This window comes from Quercus robur, chromosome 2 (genome assembly GCF_932294415.1).
Source record: "Quercus robur chromosome 2, dhQueRobu3.1, whole genome shotgun sequence".
NCBI classification, from domain to species: domain Eukaryota; kingdom Viridiplantae; phylum Streptophyta; class Magnoliopsida; order Fagales; family Fagaceae; genus Quercus; species Quercus robur.
In genome coordinates this window covers 29662499-29680479 of record NC_065535.1, presented here as the reverse complement: position 1 = coordinate 29680479, position 17981 = coordinate 29662499, and the positions used below count along the sequence as shown (strand labels likewise).

Below are 17981 nucleotides of genomic sequence, written 5' to 3'. Positions count from 1 at the left end.
CATCCACCAATCAATGGCTTCCTCCAATGCTTCCCACATGCACTAAAACTTCTCTCAACACTCAGATTGGGTGAGGTAAGTATTTGGGCTAAAAACCTCTTAAGGATTTGTAATTGGAGAGGAAGGAGTAGAGGAAAACTAAGAGAAATTGTGTAGATAATTGTGGGTTTACAATCTATAACTCTTAAGTGCTTTGCTAGGGTTTTCCTTTTAAAAGTCTCCTTACAATTTCATGGGTAATGTGTGTTGGAAAAACACATGTTTGTATCGCATACAAAACATACACAGCAGAAAATCAATGGATCTCCTTCATTCACAATTGATAACATGTACTATGTAAATTTCAGAATATAAGAATAAGAGAGTGTACCTTGGTGCGGTAAAATTCAAAACCAAAAATTAGAAGTACTTGGGAACACTTTTAATCTTCACTCCAATTCCACTTGTGCCCAAGAAGTGTGGTCTCTCAATCAGTTTATATATGTATGTCCAAAGGAGAAAAAGAGAATGTCCTACACTCACATACAAACCATTTCATTCTCTTGCAAAATTCTGTATGTTTCTCTTCTTATAACTGATTATCTAATTGGGCTAGCCTTTTGGACCATTCCAATTGGGTTTTAGTATGTGGCTTGCAGTGGGACCAAAATGGAACAAATAAGACTCTAACTCCAATGGGCCTTGGGCTTTGCTGTCAACTCTTGACAAGTCCAAAGTTACCATTAATTATATTTAATAGCACTATATAAATATAATTGCACTCTAATCCTTATTAATAAATTATATCCCAAGCCTTTATTATACATGCAACCCCTTCATAAAATATTCGTAGTAATATAAAGTCATGTAGGTTGACTATCACTTTGAAGATTACTACATCTTAATCCTTGAGTACCCGGTTTAATCCTTTAAGTTATTCATCATATATTTATGAAATCCAATTTCATACTTTAGTAACTCCTTACTAAAGTAGTTAGTCCAAACATTTTGAATAACCAAGCCCATTAAACTTATCCCAAGGGAATATTTTATATCTCCGTTGAAAGATTATGAATTCCATCTTGAGAATATATATTCCATCAACACTAAATGTGGTTGCCCAAGATACTGAGGTTTTGATCGATACTTTAGATCTCATTCCTGATATATCAAAGCAACCTACACCTCATTATCAGGTTCATTATTCTCTCAGGATTAAGAGTTGATGTAAATAGAAATCGTGAGATTTAATATTTATTTGACAATCATTAAGAGAATAATAAATCTCACAGCGATCCAGTTTAATATATCTTAACTCTTAAAACATATCAACTAGAAGTCTTCACTTCCATAATCAAGAAAAATCATCTTAGTTAATATGTTATAGTCTTCGCAAATGAAATGCCAAATTTCATTACCGACTACGAACTAAAATTCTGAGTTTACAAAGAACTTGTAATTTATATATTATGTGACTAAATCACATAAATCACATACTATACATCTCATGGGCTATATGATAATGTCCAAATATTCATGTTACCATTATTTTAGATAATAATAAAAAAATAAAAAAATAAAAACTTTATTAACTACAACATTAAGTCATACATAATGTCATACATATCATCATACAATAGGATTTAAGGGCACTAATCCTAACAATCTCCCACTTACCCTAAAGACTATTGTGCACTAATCTAACTCTCATTCCCTCCAAATGTGACTCAAAAGTCCTTTGGGGCAAGGCTTTGGTAAAGGGATCTGTTAGATTATTTGCACTATCTATCTTTGCTACTACTACATCTTCTTGAATAACAATGTCTCAAATGATGTGGTACTTTCTTTTAATGTGCTTTCATTTCTTGTGATTCCTTGGATCTTTGGATTGTGCAACCGCTCCACTATTGTCGCAAAACAACGTGATAGGAACTTACTCCATTCTCACAACACCAATATCAGAAAGGAATTTCTTGAGCCAAACAGCTTCCTTTGCCGCTTCACAACCAGCAACATATTAAGCTTCCATGGTGGAGTCAGCAATACAAGATTGCTTAACACTCCTCCAAATTATGGCTCCACCTCCTAAGGTAAACACACAACTTGAAGTAGACTTTCTGAAATCAAGATCTAATTGAAAATTTGAATTTGTATAACCAATGGGAATCAAATCCTCACTCCGATAAACAAGCATATAATCTCTCGTTCTCCATAAATACTTGAGAATATGCTTTACAGCTTGCCAATGTTTTGGTCCTGGATTTGATTGATATCGGCTAACCATGCCAACTGAATAGCAGATATCTAGTCTAGTACAAAGCATGACATACATGAGACTTCCCACTGTAAAAGCATAAGGAACTTGTCTCATCATATTTTCTTCCACAAGAGTCTTAGGCCTTTGGTCATCAGACAGAGGAACTCCATGTCTAAAAGGAAGTAATCATTTCTTGGAGTTTTGCATGCTAAACCGTTCTAGAATCTTATCTATATATCCAGCTTGTGACAAGCCTAACATCTTATTCCTGCGATTTCGCCAAAACTTGATCCCTATAATAAATTTAGCATCACCCAAGTCCATATCAAATTGGCTTGACAACCAAATTTTTACTGATGGCATTACCCCTACATCATTTCCAATGAGTAGAATATCATCAACATAAAGTACTAAGAACATTACTACTTTATCTTGATGTCTTTTGTACATACATGGTTCATCAAGATTTTATTCAAAACCAAATGACTTGATTGCTTGATCAAATCTGATGTTCCATGACCTAGATGCTTGTTTAAGTCCATAAATGGACCTTTTAAGCTTGTATACCATATGCTCTTAGTTCTTTGCTATGAAACTTTCTAGTTGCATCATATAGATTTTTTCTTCAAGATTGTCATTAAGAAATGTAGTCTTGACATCCATTTGCCAAATCTCATAATCATAATGAGCAACAATGGATAAGAGAATTCTAATAGATTTAAGTATTGCTATTGGTAAAAAGGTTTCTTCATAATCAATACCTTCTATTTTTGTGTACCCTTTCGCCACTAGTCTTGCTTTAAAGGTTTCAACATTTCCATCAATCCCTCTCTTCCTCTTGTAAACCCATTTGCAACCAACATGTTTAATGCCGTTAAGCGCCTTTACAAGATCCCAAACTTGATTGGAATACATTGAATCCAATTCAGATTTCATAGCTTTGACCCAATGATGTGCATCTATATCATTCATTGCCTCTTCATAAATGTAAGGATCAATTTCAGCCTCTTCTGAGATAGCTTCATAAGTTTCTCCCAGACCTATAAATCTTATAGGTGGCCTAATAATCCTTCCACTACAACGAGGCTCCTGTGTACTTGTCATCTCATGAGTAATATCTTATGGTATATCTGATACAACCACATCATCCCTAGTTTCATCCATTGGTTTTTCAATTACAGGTTCATTCATTTCAACCAAAACAACTCTACTTCTAGGAGTAAAATTATTCATATAGTCATTTTCCAAAAATTTAGCATTTGTACTAACAAAAACTTTGTTATCATTACGACTATAGAATAAATAACCCCTAGTTTCTTTTGGATAACCCACAAGCAAACATACTTCTAATTTAGGTTCCAATTTATCAGGCTTCCCTTTTAGCACATGTGCTGGACAACCCCAAATGTGGAGGTATCTCATACTAGGCTTATGCCCACTCCACAAGTCCATGGGTGTTTTGGGAACAGATTTTGATGGAACTAAATTTAAAAGATGTATTGTTATATTTAAGGCACACCTCCAAAAAGAAATTGGTAAAGTTGAGTAATTCATCATTGACCTAACCATTTCTAAAAGAGTCCTATTCCTTCTTTCTGCTACACCATTTTGTTGGGGAGTTCTAGGTGCAATCAATTGGGATTCAATCCCATTTTTAGTTAAGTAATCATTGAAATCCCCAAGAAGGTATTCACCACCTCAATCAGATCGAATGGTCTTTATACGTTTACCCAATTGATTCTTAACTTCAACCCTAAACTCTTTGAATTTTTCAAAATTTTCGAACTTTCGTTTCATTAGGTACACATAACCATATCTTGAGTAATCATCCGTAAAAGTGATGAAGTACTCATAACCTCCTTTTGCTTGGGTTGACATAGGACCACATACATCCATATGAACTAATTCAAGCAACTCTTAGGCTCTTCTACCTTTTGCATTAAAAGGTCTTTTGGTCATTTTACCCTCTAAACAAGATTCACAAACTAGAAATTCATCAAAGTCCAATAGCTCTAAGAGTCCATCTTTGATCAGTCTTTGAATTCTGTTTGAATTAATATGACCCAAACGCAAGTTCCAAAGATATGTATCATTAGTAGAAGGAAACTTTCTCTTTAATGATTTTACATGAGAGTCATTATCTAATTCAAAATTGTATAATTCATACTGATCAGGAGTTAAAATATAAAGACCATCCACAATATTACCAGAACAGATAAACATTATATCCTTTTTTATTACAACATTGTCTTTCAGGATAACACAATATCCATGTTTACCTAAATAAGTTGCAGAAATTAAATTCCTACGAACATTAGGTACATATAAACAGTCTTCTAATATTACAACTCTAAAATCAAAGCATAAATTAAACACTCCAACAGCTACAACTGGAATCCTACTACCATTAGCCAAAGTAAGAAACAATTCCCCTTCATTCAGCTCTCTGGTCTCTTGGAACCCCTGCAAAGAACTGTAGATATGATTAGTACAACCTGAATCCACACACTAGGAAACTGTGGGATTTTGTACTAAACATATTTCAAGAAGAAATGAACTTTTCATACCCTTATTCTTGGCAGCTCTAAATATTGGACAATTCCTCTTCCAATGACCTTTCTCGCCACAATGGAAACACTTTCCTTTGGCGTACTCCTTTTTCTTTCCCTTGTTGGCAACTCCTAAGACAATTTGTTTACCATCTTACTTGGTGAAGTCCTTCTTCTTCTTCTTTTTTACCCTTGCCTTTTGACTTAGGTTGAGAAATAGAAGCTTCAGTCATATTAGTATCAACACTGGATGTACCAAGAATGTCTTTCACCACTACCAATTCATTCATTAATTCAAACAATGAATAAATCTTTTTGTTCATATTATACTTAAGTCTGAATTCCTTGAATGATTTTAGTAGTGATTGGAGTATCATATCCACTTGGGATTCTCCATCAATATAGGCACCTAAAACTTCCAATGTATTCAGATTAAAAATCATCCTAAGACAATGCTCCCTCACTGAAGTACCTTCAGTGCCTCATAGCTTCTTGCCTAGCAGAACGGCCTTGCTCACCAAACATCTCCTTCAGACTTAATATTATGTCCAAAGCTAGTCCTACATCTTGCATTTGATGCTGTAGAACATTTTAGATAGATGCTAGAATATAGCACTTAGCCATCTCATTAGATTTCTACCAACAATCATATCGCTGTTTTTCCTCAAGATGAGCATCTAATGATGGAAAGTTAGAACAAGGTTGACTAAGCACATACTTGTGTTCTTCAACAATAAGAACAATGTCCAAATTTCTTTTCCAGTCAACATAATTGGATCTAGTCAATTTATTTTGATTAAGAATAGCAACAAGTGCGCTAAATGATGCCATGATTAAATCTGAAAACAATAAACATGAATATAATAAGTAAACTGGACATTATCAATTTAGCATATAAACATATAGTATGGAACCTTAATAAAACCATAATATAAAATATGCAACAACAACCAATCTCATGTTTAAAATTCCTTGGTAGCAAGTAAATTATAAACACTATGACTGATTGAAAACTATTCTCATTGTTAGTGCTATCATGATAACTCTTATCAAACACTAATACTATGCCGTATTTCCTTTGGCCTCTAAGTAATAATGACATGGCTTCGTAGGGAGGTAAACATTAAAACTTAGTCTAGTGTACACCATTGCCTAAAATCTATGTGAGTCATTAAGTAACTCCACAGTAGCGTGGTCATTCTTAATGTAAAAACACATATCATCCATCATTAAGAAGTTTAATCTGTAGTACCATGAATTAAACACCCTCTGTTGGGAGCAAAGCATATACGCCAAGGCGAGGTGCTTAATCACACTACTATAAACCAACAATGGAGGCCGTGAGATCCAACCCTTGTATCTCTTTCCCACTAGATATTTTAAAATAAAGGTTTTTAAATTAGAAAACATGTGTAATCTCATTACACATAGCCTTGCACTTTTAAATGTGAAAACGCTTAATGAAAATTCAAAACTCATAACTTTCGATCGATCGAATGTATCTCTCGATCGATCGAAATCATGAAGAAAATTTTTGTAAACAATCTAGATGACTCGATTGATTCTTGATTCCTTTTCAATCGATCGAAAAGGCGAATTTGATTGATCGAAAGGAATTCTCGATCAGTCGAAATTTTAATAAATCTAGCATAAACAATCTGCCTAACTTGATCGATTCTCGATTCCTATTCGATCGATCGAAAAGGAACATTCAATCGATCAAAGGGAATTCTTGATCGGTCGAAACTCATGAAACTGAATTTTCCAGAATTTTCACCAAGCAGTTTTCATCGGTTTTTCATGAACAAACTACCATTATATGAACATAATAGATTGAGTTTGAGATCAAAACTGAATACCATTGATGCTATAACCTTAAAGTTCAATTTAACATACTTAATATCAAACTTAAACAACCTCATAACATCAATATTAGTTTTTTTATATAAAATAGTAATTTCAACAACCATGTAGAAAATTAAATGTATAATCTTCTAACAACATGAAATTTCTATCTCTAATTCCAAAACTCATAAAACATGTTATACAGATTCGAAATTGAAGATTGCTCTGATACCAATTGTTGGAAAAACACATGTTTGTATCACATACAAAACATACATAGCGGAAAATTAATGAATCTACTTCATTCACAATTGATAACGTGTACTATGTAAATTTTAGAATATAAGAATAAGAGAGTGTACCTTGGTGTGATGAAATTCAAAATCAAAGATTAGAAGTACTTAGAAACACTTTTAATCTTCACTCCAATTCCACTTATGCCCAAGAAGTGTGGTCTCTCAATCATTTTATATGTGTATGTTCAAAGGAGAAAAAGAGAGTGTCCTACACTTACATACAAACCATTTCATTCTCTTGCAAAATTCTGTATGTTTCTCTCCTTATAACTGATTATCTAATTAGGTTAGCCTTTTGGACCATTCTAATTGGGTTTTAGTATGTGGCTTAGAGTGGAACCAAAAGGAAACAAATAAGACTCAAGCTCCAATGGGCCTTGGGCTTTTCTGTTAACTTTTGCCAAGTCCAAAAGTTACCATTAATTATATTTAATACCATTATATAAATATAATTATACTGTAGGCCTTATTAATAAATTATATTCCAAAACTTTATTATACATGCAACCCCTTCATAAAATATTCTTAGTAGTATAAAGTTATGTAGGTTGACTGTCACTTTGAAGATTACTACATTTTAATCCTTAAGTATCGGGTTTAACCCTTTAAGTTATTCATCATATATTTATGAAATCCAATTTCATACTTAAGTAACTCCTTACTAAAGTAGATAGGCCTAACATTCTGAATAATCAAACCCATTAAACTTATCTCAAGGGAATATTTTATATCTCTATTAAGAGATTATGAATTTTATCTTGAGAATATATGTTCCATCAACACTAACTGTGACTGCTCAACATACTGAGGTTTTGATCGTTACTTTAGATCTCACTCCTGATATATTAAAGTAACCTACACCTCATGATCAGGTTCATTATTCTCTCAGGATTAAGAGTTGATGTAAATAGAAGTCGTGAGATTTATTATTCATTTAACAGTCGTTAAGAGATAATAAATCTCACAGCGATCTAGTTCAGTATATCTTAATTCTTAAAACATATCAACTAAAAGTCTCTACTTCCATAATTAAGAAAAATCATCTTAGTTGATATATTATAGTTTTCGCAGATGAAATGCCCAATTTCATCATCGACTACAAACTAAAATTTCAAGTTTACAAAGAACTTGTAATTTATATCTTCTGTGACTAAATCACATAAATCACATACTATGCATCTCGTGAACTATATGATAATGTCCAAATATTCATGTTACCATTATTTTAGATAATAATAAAATAACTTTATTAACTACAACATTAAGTCATACATAACATCATACAATAAAATTTAAGGACACTAATCCTAACAATGTGGGCATATTTAGTGTTGGTAAAGTAATGAGAAAAACATTCTTTAAAAGTTCCAGGCAGAGAGTTTCGCGAGTCACTCACGACTCACTCATGACTTGGCCGAGTCGTGAAATAACTCGTGAAAACCAACCCAACATAAGACTATTCAGTTTCCAAGCATGTGCTTCTCACGTGGCCTTTTGCGAGTTATCCACTCGCAAAATTCACTATCTTCACAATTTTTCACCAAACTCTCACACTTAATCCCTATATTAAATCCCACAAGCATACAAGGAAATGATTGAACAAAAATACAATTAAATTTGACACGGAATTAAAGCTAACAAAAATATAGTTGTAAATCACAATTTTACGCAGTTCCATTTTCAAATTCGAGTCAATGGCTAGGTTGTGTTTGATTTGGGTTTGTGTTGGTCAAATCTAGGTCAATGGTCAGTGGTTGGGTTGTGTTTGTTTTGAGTTTGTGTTGGTTTATGGTTTGACCTATGTTTAGGAGGTTTGGTTTGATTTGTGTTGTTCGTTTGCTTATGGGTTTGGCAATTGTGAGCAATGGTAACTTCTAGAATCCTCCAATGGAATCAAGTGATATGGTGTGAGTGACGATTTAGGGTGTTTGTGCAAGAAACAGTGGCTTTGTCATTTTGGCTGGAAAATGGTAGAAAAATAGAGTAATGATGGGAGAGAGAAAATAAGGCAAATTACAACTTACCCACCTATGATTTGGGCGAAATTTAAGTTGTCTACCTGTGGTTGTGGTTTGAAATTTGACATTTTACCCACTTGAAGTTTGACCAAAATTTAAATTGCCTATCTGTGGTTTGAAAACCGATTGGATTCTTTTTTATCTTATTTGATCTTGTATTTTTATTTTTTATTTTTTGTGTTTTTTGAGGATAGAGACATAAAAGTGAAGCAAAATGACATATTTAGTCATGTTTTTAACCGAGGTGGGTTACGAAATTTTAACTAAGCTAACCTCAAGTGGGTAAAGTATCAAATTTCAAATCACAGGTAAGCAACTTAAATTTCGGTCAAATTACTGATGAGTAAGTAGTAATTTACTCTAAAATTTAAATAGAGTAAAATAATAAATATTGAAATTAATGTAAATATTTTTTTGTTGAAATAGAAAATGTGAACATGATGTGAATGCTCTAACAAGAAACAGAAATAGAAGTATAACAAACTCAACGGGCTACAAAACTTACTCTTAAAACAGTTTCTAAATGACACGCAATTTGAAGTTATGCGACAGACGTGGGTTCCAGTTAGCTCAACTGGTAAAGTCTCTGATGGTTGTATAAGAGATCTGGGGTTCAATCCCCGCCTACACCAAAAACTGATTGGTGTCTTGGTCTGATGATAAAGAACTATCATCAGGAGCGGACGCCATAGGTTGAACTCTCTCAAAAAAAAAAAAAAAAAGAAGTTATGCGACAGACAGTAGAGAATGAATAACAACATGACTTCTTGAACGACTTGTAGTTAGGCATTAGACTTTAAACAATGCATAGCGTTAAGAACTCCACAGCAAACGGCCTATCGTATTTGTAGATCCAGTGGTCTTCTTCACAAATCTAATCTCCCCATCGTTTTTATAGAGCAACCCAATTGATAGGAGGAAAATTTTCAATGATGCTTAATTATATATGTTCAAACTGTCCATTTTTTCATGGGTGGTGACTGGTGAGCATCATATACTTTTTAAGTTGATCTTAAATAAGGATCATGATGTTATAAACAACGTAGCATTTTTTACTAGATTATTTCAAAGTTGTCCATCACAACTTGTCAACTTGAGCATTAATTGGTCAAAAAAAAATATGGTCAGGAAATTGAAGTTGATGAGACCCATAACATACACTCACCTCAAAATGAATATTCTTAATATCTTTTTTTTTTTTTTTTTTTTGTGATTTATAATAGACTTAGGACTCAAAAAGCACTCATTAGGAAACGGATTTCATAGGTTGAAATAATATCCTATTTATAATTGAAAAAATAATTTTATAAGTTGAAATTATATCCTATTTATAATTTTTTTTTTATTTAAAAAAAACAATATGGGACTATATCCATGGTACCCTGAAAGTTTTGGGGTGACCAGGGCAAACATGTATAGAAACCAAATGATGATAGTTGTAAAGATCACATGTGGTCCTCTATATTATGGACCTGACATAGAAGAAGATACTTTTAGCCTGTAGGGCCTGGGCTAAAATTGGTTAGGATGCTTGCGGTCTTAATCTTATGCATCTTTTGTCCCTGCCATTAGCCTTATGCCTTATCCTCCAAGCCTTTCACATCAGCGGTTTAGAATGAAACTTCACCTGGTCTAAATCTTGTGCACCTTTTGTCCCTGCCATTGGCCTTAAGCCTTATCCCTCTAAGCCTTTCACATCAACGAGAGCACCAAAAAGGATTCTACAATATTCATATTATTTGTGGTATTGTACCTCTCCTAATAATAGAGTGAAAGAGATAAGTATTAATAATTTCGTCGTTAGGGAAAAATCTTGTATGAGACAGGCTTATGAGATCCATGTTTCACTGACATGTGAGACCTACATGTCATTAAGACGGAGATACTTTCTGGTTTAAGAGTTTTTTAAATTGTAACGTAACTAACACCTTTTAATAAAAACATTCCTCCTTTCTCGTTATTTGTAACTTTACTTTCACTAAAAACTCATGAAATTAAAGTTAGTCAGTAAAAAAAATATTGGAGGTAACACTGAATAACCCCCACAAATAAGACAAATTTAGTCAGTAATATGAAACGTATAACACCAGAGAGAGAGAGAGAGAGAGAGAGAACAATTTCACTATTATATTAGTAAATCCACAACAGAAAGATCTAGAAACAAATCAGTAGTTAGCTTATCATTAATTGATTTATCAGCTTCACACTATAAACAGATTATGGTTAAAGCAACCCAAAGCAAAAGACCTCCCCCCCACCAAAAAAACAATGCATCATCCCTCAGGTCTCTCGTATGAAAGCCTACCTAACTCAACAATTATGTGACAAATTTGTAACAGGATATTGCTTCTCCCAGACTCTCACAGCTCTCTAATTGGGAACTACATTATCAAGAGCAAAAAGAACACTTGCATTTTTCTTTGAAAGTTGTATATCCTAGTCTATCAACTCTATGCACATGACATTCCCATTTCAAAGATAATGGAAATGGGATGGACCAGTAACTCTTTTTCCTTGCTCAGTTGTGGCTCTTTAATTTTCACAACACCCATCATGGCAAGCTGTCAGCATGTGAATGCTCAAGGTATTTCTGAAACTCTTAACATATGCACTCAAATCATCACCCAAGTGTCTCAGCCATGCTTATGGGAGGCGGCAAGGTTGGTTTTTGATAACTGTCCAGTTGAGGAACACCACCATTAATGGTGTCACCAGGTTGATCTGTTGTATCATTCCCAGTAGTGGTTGTTTGCTTTAGAAGATGGACAAGGGACCAAAATATATCCATCCTTGTTACTTGACTGTTTGCCTGTAACACAATTTGAGAACAATATACTAATAAGAAACTAATAGAGGATAAAACCAGATTTTTTAGGAGAATACTAAGTAAATCTACTTCTATCACTTCAAATCTCTTAATATCCAATTTACCTCAACAACAAAGCGTGCCCAAATTTTGCTATCTCTAGCTTCCATTTCTCCTTTCAAAATATTCAGCCCAAAGCTCCGGATTACATCTGCTATTTCAAGAAAGAATCCTTGTTCCTCACAAAGCATCTGCAAGAGAGAAATGAAAATACATTGAGGTGGGTTTAAAATTTTAAATTGTCAAGGCTGATAGCAGAGTTGAATGAGCTTTTTTATTTGCCTTCCTATACCTCTATAAGCATTTGGCCAGGTGGATTATGGTCCTCAATTATAATTGGGCAAACCATTGTTTGACCCCCAACTTCAAATGCCCATGTAACACCACCACCGCCATCACCCATGCTGTTGTCTTTAAGAACCACTCCCGTCTCTTGGCCTATAAGCTACAAAATCCAAACAATAAAGTTTGCATATTAGTGAATGATAAACACCAAGGCTCAAGCCTGAGCTTGTTAAATCTTGTCCAAGAAAATCAGAATATAAAATGAACTGGTTACCTTTGGCTCATCAGATTGTTTAAGCTTGTCTGCATATTTTGTCACGCTTTGCAAGAAAAGCATGTATTTGATGGTTCGATCCAACAGAGAATCAATGCTACACTGTAACATCATGAAACTTGTAAGTATCTTATGCCATATTAATCATCAGCATCAAATGCAGGAATATAAATATCACAAGATTGCATAAAATTTAAAATGGAAAATGGTTCCAAAAGTCCCTATTATAAGAAAAAATAGTACAATTCTCTAATGGTGTAAAATATAACTTCTTCTAAATACTCAGAACACTTTGTTCCCAATGTGTCTATTAAAGCATAGACTAAAATGTGTAAGTACCTTTCCACCATGAGGTATGATTCCTCTCAACTCTTTGATACGGTCTTGGATCTGTTGCCTGTCTTTGGGCCTTGGTCGAGTACTCTCCCCAGGCCTAGCCCTTTTTTTAGAAGCTTTTGTAGGTTCCTCAGGCTTCTGAGGTCGTGCCAGACCAGTATTTCCCACATTGATACTATAGCTATCATCAATCCACAAACCTACCTGTGATTTTGGGAGAAACTCTTTCTTGGGTACATTGTTTTTCTTCTCCAGGTTGTTTACAGGTTGCATTATGTTCATGCTTCCACTAGAGCAAGCAAGACTTGCCAACTGTAATTGATTACTATTCACAGACGAAGTATCCATTCTGCTTCTTTTAGCACCGGATAATTGATCCTCAAAACTAGATTTGGTAAAAGAATTAGAACTACTTATGCCGTCTAGAAGTTCTTGGAGTCCTAATTCTGAGAATAACCCCTTCCTAGGACCAGCCATGGAACCAACATCCAACTCTGAGACACATTCTGACATACGAGTATCAGTAGCAGCACTCACTACTGGCATTATAAAATCTTCCCAACACTCCATAGACTGACCACATCCAAAATCCATTCCCAACCCATCAAAAAGATCATTTTCAGCACCAGGCATGATCGTGGAATTTTCTTGTCCATCAGTTTTTAATGTAGTAGTGATGCAACTTTGTACAGAATTACCCGGATGTTTGATTGGAAAATCACTAAAAACATCATCTCCAATCAGGCAAGATGATGCTGAAGTAACTCCCATTGATTGTTGAAGGTCATTACTTGATGCAGATGCCATTTCATTGATCCTATGCTCTGGTGAGGGAGAAAACCATTGAGCAAGATCATCTACCAGACAGAACTTGGAGATTTCGGATATAAAATTATCTGGCTTAAACTCCTCAGCAAATCTATGCGTGCTAGTTGCTGTTTCTTGAAGTTCACCTTGAGTTTCAAGAATTGATGGACAGAAATGCTGGCCATCCATCAGATTTCTGGACCTGTCTGGAATTGTTTTCCCTAGGTCAATCAATCCTCCTCCACTGAACGTTGAGGTGAATGTTGACTCTTCCTGAACGTTGCTAGCTGTATTTCTGCAAGATTCAAGAGCATTTGCCTTTGAAGTAATCATATTTGGAGAATCCTGAATCCTTGTTTCAGACACCAACAGTGGTTCAAATGAAGTCAAGATAGAATCTGCACTACTCCTTGTACTAACAGAAGAAGTAGCCTGTAAAAACGCTTTCTGGAACTGAGAATTAAGTGTATCAGATAGCAAGATTTGAGCTTCTGTACCAACTTTTGGTAATTGATTATTAGGATGACCCAAATCTCGGAGCAATAGAGTCATCCCTTCATCATCATGAATCCCAGATATGGAATGGCAGGACTCATTCACAAATGTTGAGGAACAAGCTTCTCCCATTAACTCCTTACTGCCATCGCCAAGCATGGCATTGAGATCTCCATTATGTGAATTTCCAGATGGAATCAAGGTACCAAATAACCCATTTAGATCATAAATATCATTGTTCAATGTGGAGAATGCATTCTCCAATGGGATAAGCTCATCAATGTTCTCCATCTCCTGAAACAATCTTTTTGTTTGATCCAAAAATTCCATCCTCTCCGATACCTGCAACAGCAATAGCATCACAGTCGATAAGTATTCGCACATGCCTCAGTACATGATAATAATTTACTTACACATCAATATAATTTATTCTAATTTAGTCAAAAAAAATATTAACTAAAATACAACGTCATCCCTAGAAGAAACCATATATATCTTGATTTATCCTTTACAATTTTGTGCTTTTAAGATAAAATATAATTTAACTCTTAAGATCACTAGCTAATGGTTCACAGGTAACAGGATCAATTACTTTTTAATAAAAATTTTCAACTGTGTAGATTATTAATATTTTAAATAATCTCAGAAATTTATTTAAATCGAATGATCAAGGGATTAATTTCACAAATCCCATGGCTAATAAGTGATTTAACTCATTTGAACATCACAAAATAGCATTTTCCAAGTTTATATATGCATGAAGGTGAAAACTATTTCATCCACTGTCCTTCTACTAACCTTCTGGGTGGATCCAAACTGTACTACTCCTTGTGGTGCCACAGAGATCACAGCAATTGTCTGCATATTGGATTGAATTTTCATAACCATGTTAGCATCACAAGGCCATGAAAAACAAACTACCCAAAAGATTATTGACAGACAGGAGAATATTTTACAAACTATTCGCTTCATACTACAACTACAAATGCTTCTTGAATGAAACTAGTACCTTAATTCCAGAGGAAAATTGGCGACGAAAACCAGAATCATCCTGCAGAGTGAAAGGATATTTTCACATAAGCAGATGAAAACAAGCGTCTGCATGGACAATGTAATTAAGTAGTCAACAACTGAAAAAGAAGAAATACCTGGAATATATCTTGACATTCAAAAGAATCAATGGAATCCCATTTTTCACCATGAGCATCTGAGAACATCCATCTATGTTTCCCAGTGAAAGCAGCTTGGCCAATTACTCTAAAAGAGAAAATACCATTAATGTTAAAACTTAAACAGAATTTGTGACAGAACAAAAAACTGTAATATGCTAGGCATACCCTTCACCCATCATGTGGACCTGGGGAAGCATGTCAATCACTGCCTCAACTTGCTTTTCATAATAGGCATCTTCAAAAGTCAACAATCTGGTACATATCAAAGGCACAAATTAGACAACCAAGCTAATCTCAAATTAGGAAACCCTTAATCACTTTAAGAGTTTCAAGACTGATCAAAAAGCCCAAAGCTAAGACTTCATTGTTTATAACATCAAAACAAGCTTGATCTCATATAGAAAAATTTTAATTAATTAGGCAGTCATTTGTTATTAGGATTATAATACATATAAAAAAGAGATATATACTGAATCTAATCACATTATCAAGCATTAGTTCTTAAAATGCTGAACCAAAAAACTCACTTGTATACGCATAATTACAACCCCCTCCAGAAGAAAACAAAACAGTATGGATTTGAAAATCAATAAACTAAAATTGTAAGAAAAGTAATTAAGGGGAAAACTAGAGCCAAAAACATCAACCAAACTGAGAGAAACAATAAACCAACGATCAAAAACATACCAAGACTGCCATCAAAATAATACCAAAGAATTAAAACACAGTCAGAAATTTTTTTTTTTTCCCTTCCAAAAACGGAAGTAAGAAACTAAATTACAATAAAAATAAATAAATAAATAAAACACAGAAAGAAACGCTTAGCTTACAAAGAATCATTCTGAACAAAACGCCAGAAAATCCCATAAGACCACCCTTCACTGCAACACAAACTCTTGAGTGTTTGCTTCACCACTGAACCCATTTCACGAAATCTCCAAGAAACAAATAAAAATCCAAACTTTCACGATCCAAAGCTCATAACTTGAACTCAGGCATGTGGGTCCGAGTCAAACCAGCTAAACCCAGTTCTGAGTTGCCACCAAATGCCAAGAACCAGCACCAGTTTTGTGTTTTTCAGAAACAAAGAAAGCGTTTAGAAGAGCCTGAAAGTGAAGTGCTGAAGAGTTATAAAACAAAACTAGTATTTTTCAGAGAGAGAGAGAGAGAGAGAAACAGCAAAATGGTCGGTGAGAGAGTGAGTAAGAGGATTAAAAGCTGGTGTTTATTTATATATAGCAAAGGATGTAGTGGTACATATGAAAGAACATAGCTTTTGTTTGTGTTTTCTGTTTTGTCTCTCTTTCAGTCTCTCTCTCTCTCTCTGTCTCTAATACTAGCAAAGTAGTACTATGTGTTATAGTATTGTCTTTATGACTTTTATGGACGAAAATGAAATCAGATACACTCCGAGCTTCTCATCGAAAAAAAGATACACTCCGAGCTTGAAGGGCAAACAGTGAGATATGCAGAGCATTTTACTGTCTCAAATTCTAAATATCTCTTTGCAAACCGGGTACAACCGGTCATTCTAGTTGAATTTCTCGTGACCAACTTTCAAAATATCGTGATAAAGAGAGAATTTATCGTGTTAAATGCAAAGATAATATCTGTGATTATAGTTTTTGATTTGGAAATTAATTCTGTATTATATTGTATAATGATGGTTATTGTAGAAAGATTGCAAGTGTATATGGGAGAGTAGTATCTGAATTCTGAATCATTAGAATTTATATAGTAGATTATTGAGTATATTATGAGTTTAATTAACCAATAAAAACAAAATGAATGGCGGCTCTTGTAGTAAAATATTTTCTTTTAGACAATAGGATTTTCAGGTATTATTGTTTATAACTATCATAATAATGACCATTATTGGAACAATTGCCTTAGATATATTTTGCTAATAATAGTATTAATATTAATTACTGTTTTAGTTTTATTCTGCAGATAAAAACCAAAGCTAAAAACAACATAGCAATAAAACAAAACTTATAATTTTTTTAAGCCAAAAAAATCTGAACTTTAGTTTGCTTGGAAATGCTCTTCCTAAAAACATGAGTTTGATGAAACAAACTTACTAGGAATTCCAAACCTTGCTTTCTTTCTTTCTGTTTTTTGGGCAATTCTAAACTTTGCGTAACAGTTAATAGGCAATTTTAACCTCAATTGACCCCTGTGAGTTTTTTGGTCTAAAAAAGGTGATAAGTTAAGGATGAGGTGTAATCTTTGCCTCGACCTCAAAGCAATGTAAGGAAATATTTCGATCACTCTTACTTGTCTTACCCTATTAAGGTATTTCTAGCGTCGAAGTGGTGACGGGATAAGGACAAGACAAAAACTTTACCCCAACCACTAATATAGGATAGAGATAGGTTTTGGTCATTCCACCTCAAGGATATTTACTAAAATGCCATTTACTTTTTATAATTACAAAATTTCCATTATAATTGTTAAGGAGCTTTTCTTTTACACTTTTTTAATGAAAAGTTCAATACATTGATACTTTGTATTATTATTTTGTTAAACAATTTTATATGAATTTTGTGGTTTGTGTTAGTGTTAAGTACTTTGACTTGTGTTATTATATGTTGGATATATTGAAACTTTGTATTATTGTCTAGTTAAACATTTTGGTATGATTTTTTTTTTTTTTTTTTTTTTTGTGGTTTGTATTAGTGTTAAAAGATTTGCTTTATAAATTTCAGTATAATTAATTAGTTGGCAAATATTTGGTTTGTATTATTGTATGTTCTAAATTAAGTGTAACACGGGACAAGACAAAGTCTCGTAGAGTAAGGA

General features: G+C 33.8%; 1 protein-coding gene across 1 annotated transcript; it reads right to left on the bottom strand.

The window, feature by feature from the left end:
• Window positions 1-11099: 11099 nt before the first annotated feature.
• Window positions 11100-16630, bottom strand: LOC126713243 (uncharacterized). Its single transcript, XM_050412948.1, has 10 exons — window positions 16010-16630; window positions 15345-15431; window positions 15156-15264; window positions 15017-15058; window positions 14806-14865; window positions 12709-14349; window positions 12370-12471; window positions 12103-12255; window positions 11876-12001; window positions 11100-11753 (listed from the first exon to the last, which is right to left on the bottom strand). Exons 1-10 carry the CDS (start codon window positions 16102-16104, stop codon window positions 11565-11567), a joined length of 2604 nt encoding a protein of 867 aa, XP_050268905.1. The 5' UTR covers window positions 16105-16630; the 3' UTR covers window positions 11100-11564.
• Window positions 16631-17981: the final 1351 nt, after the last annotated feature.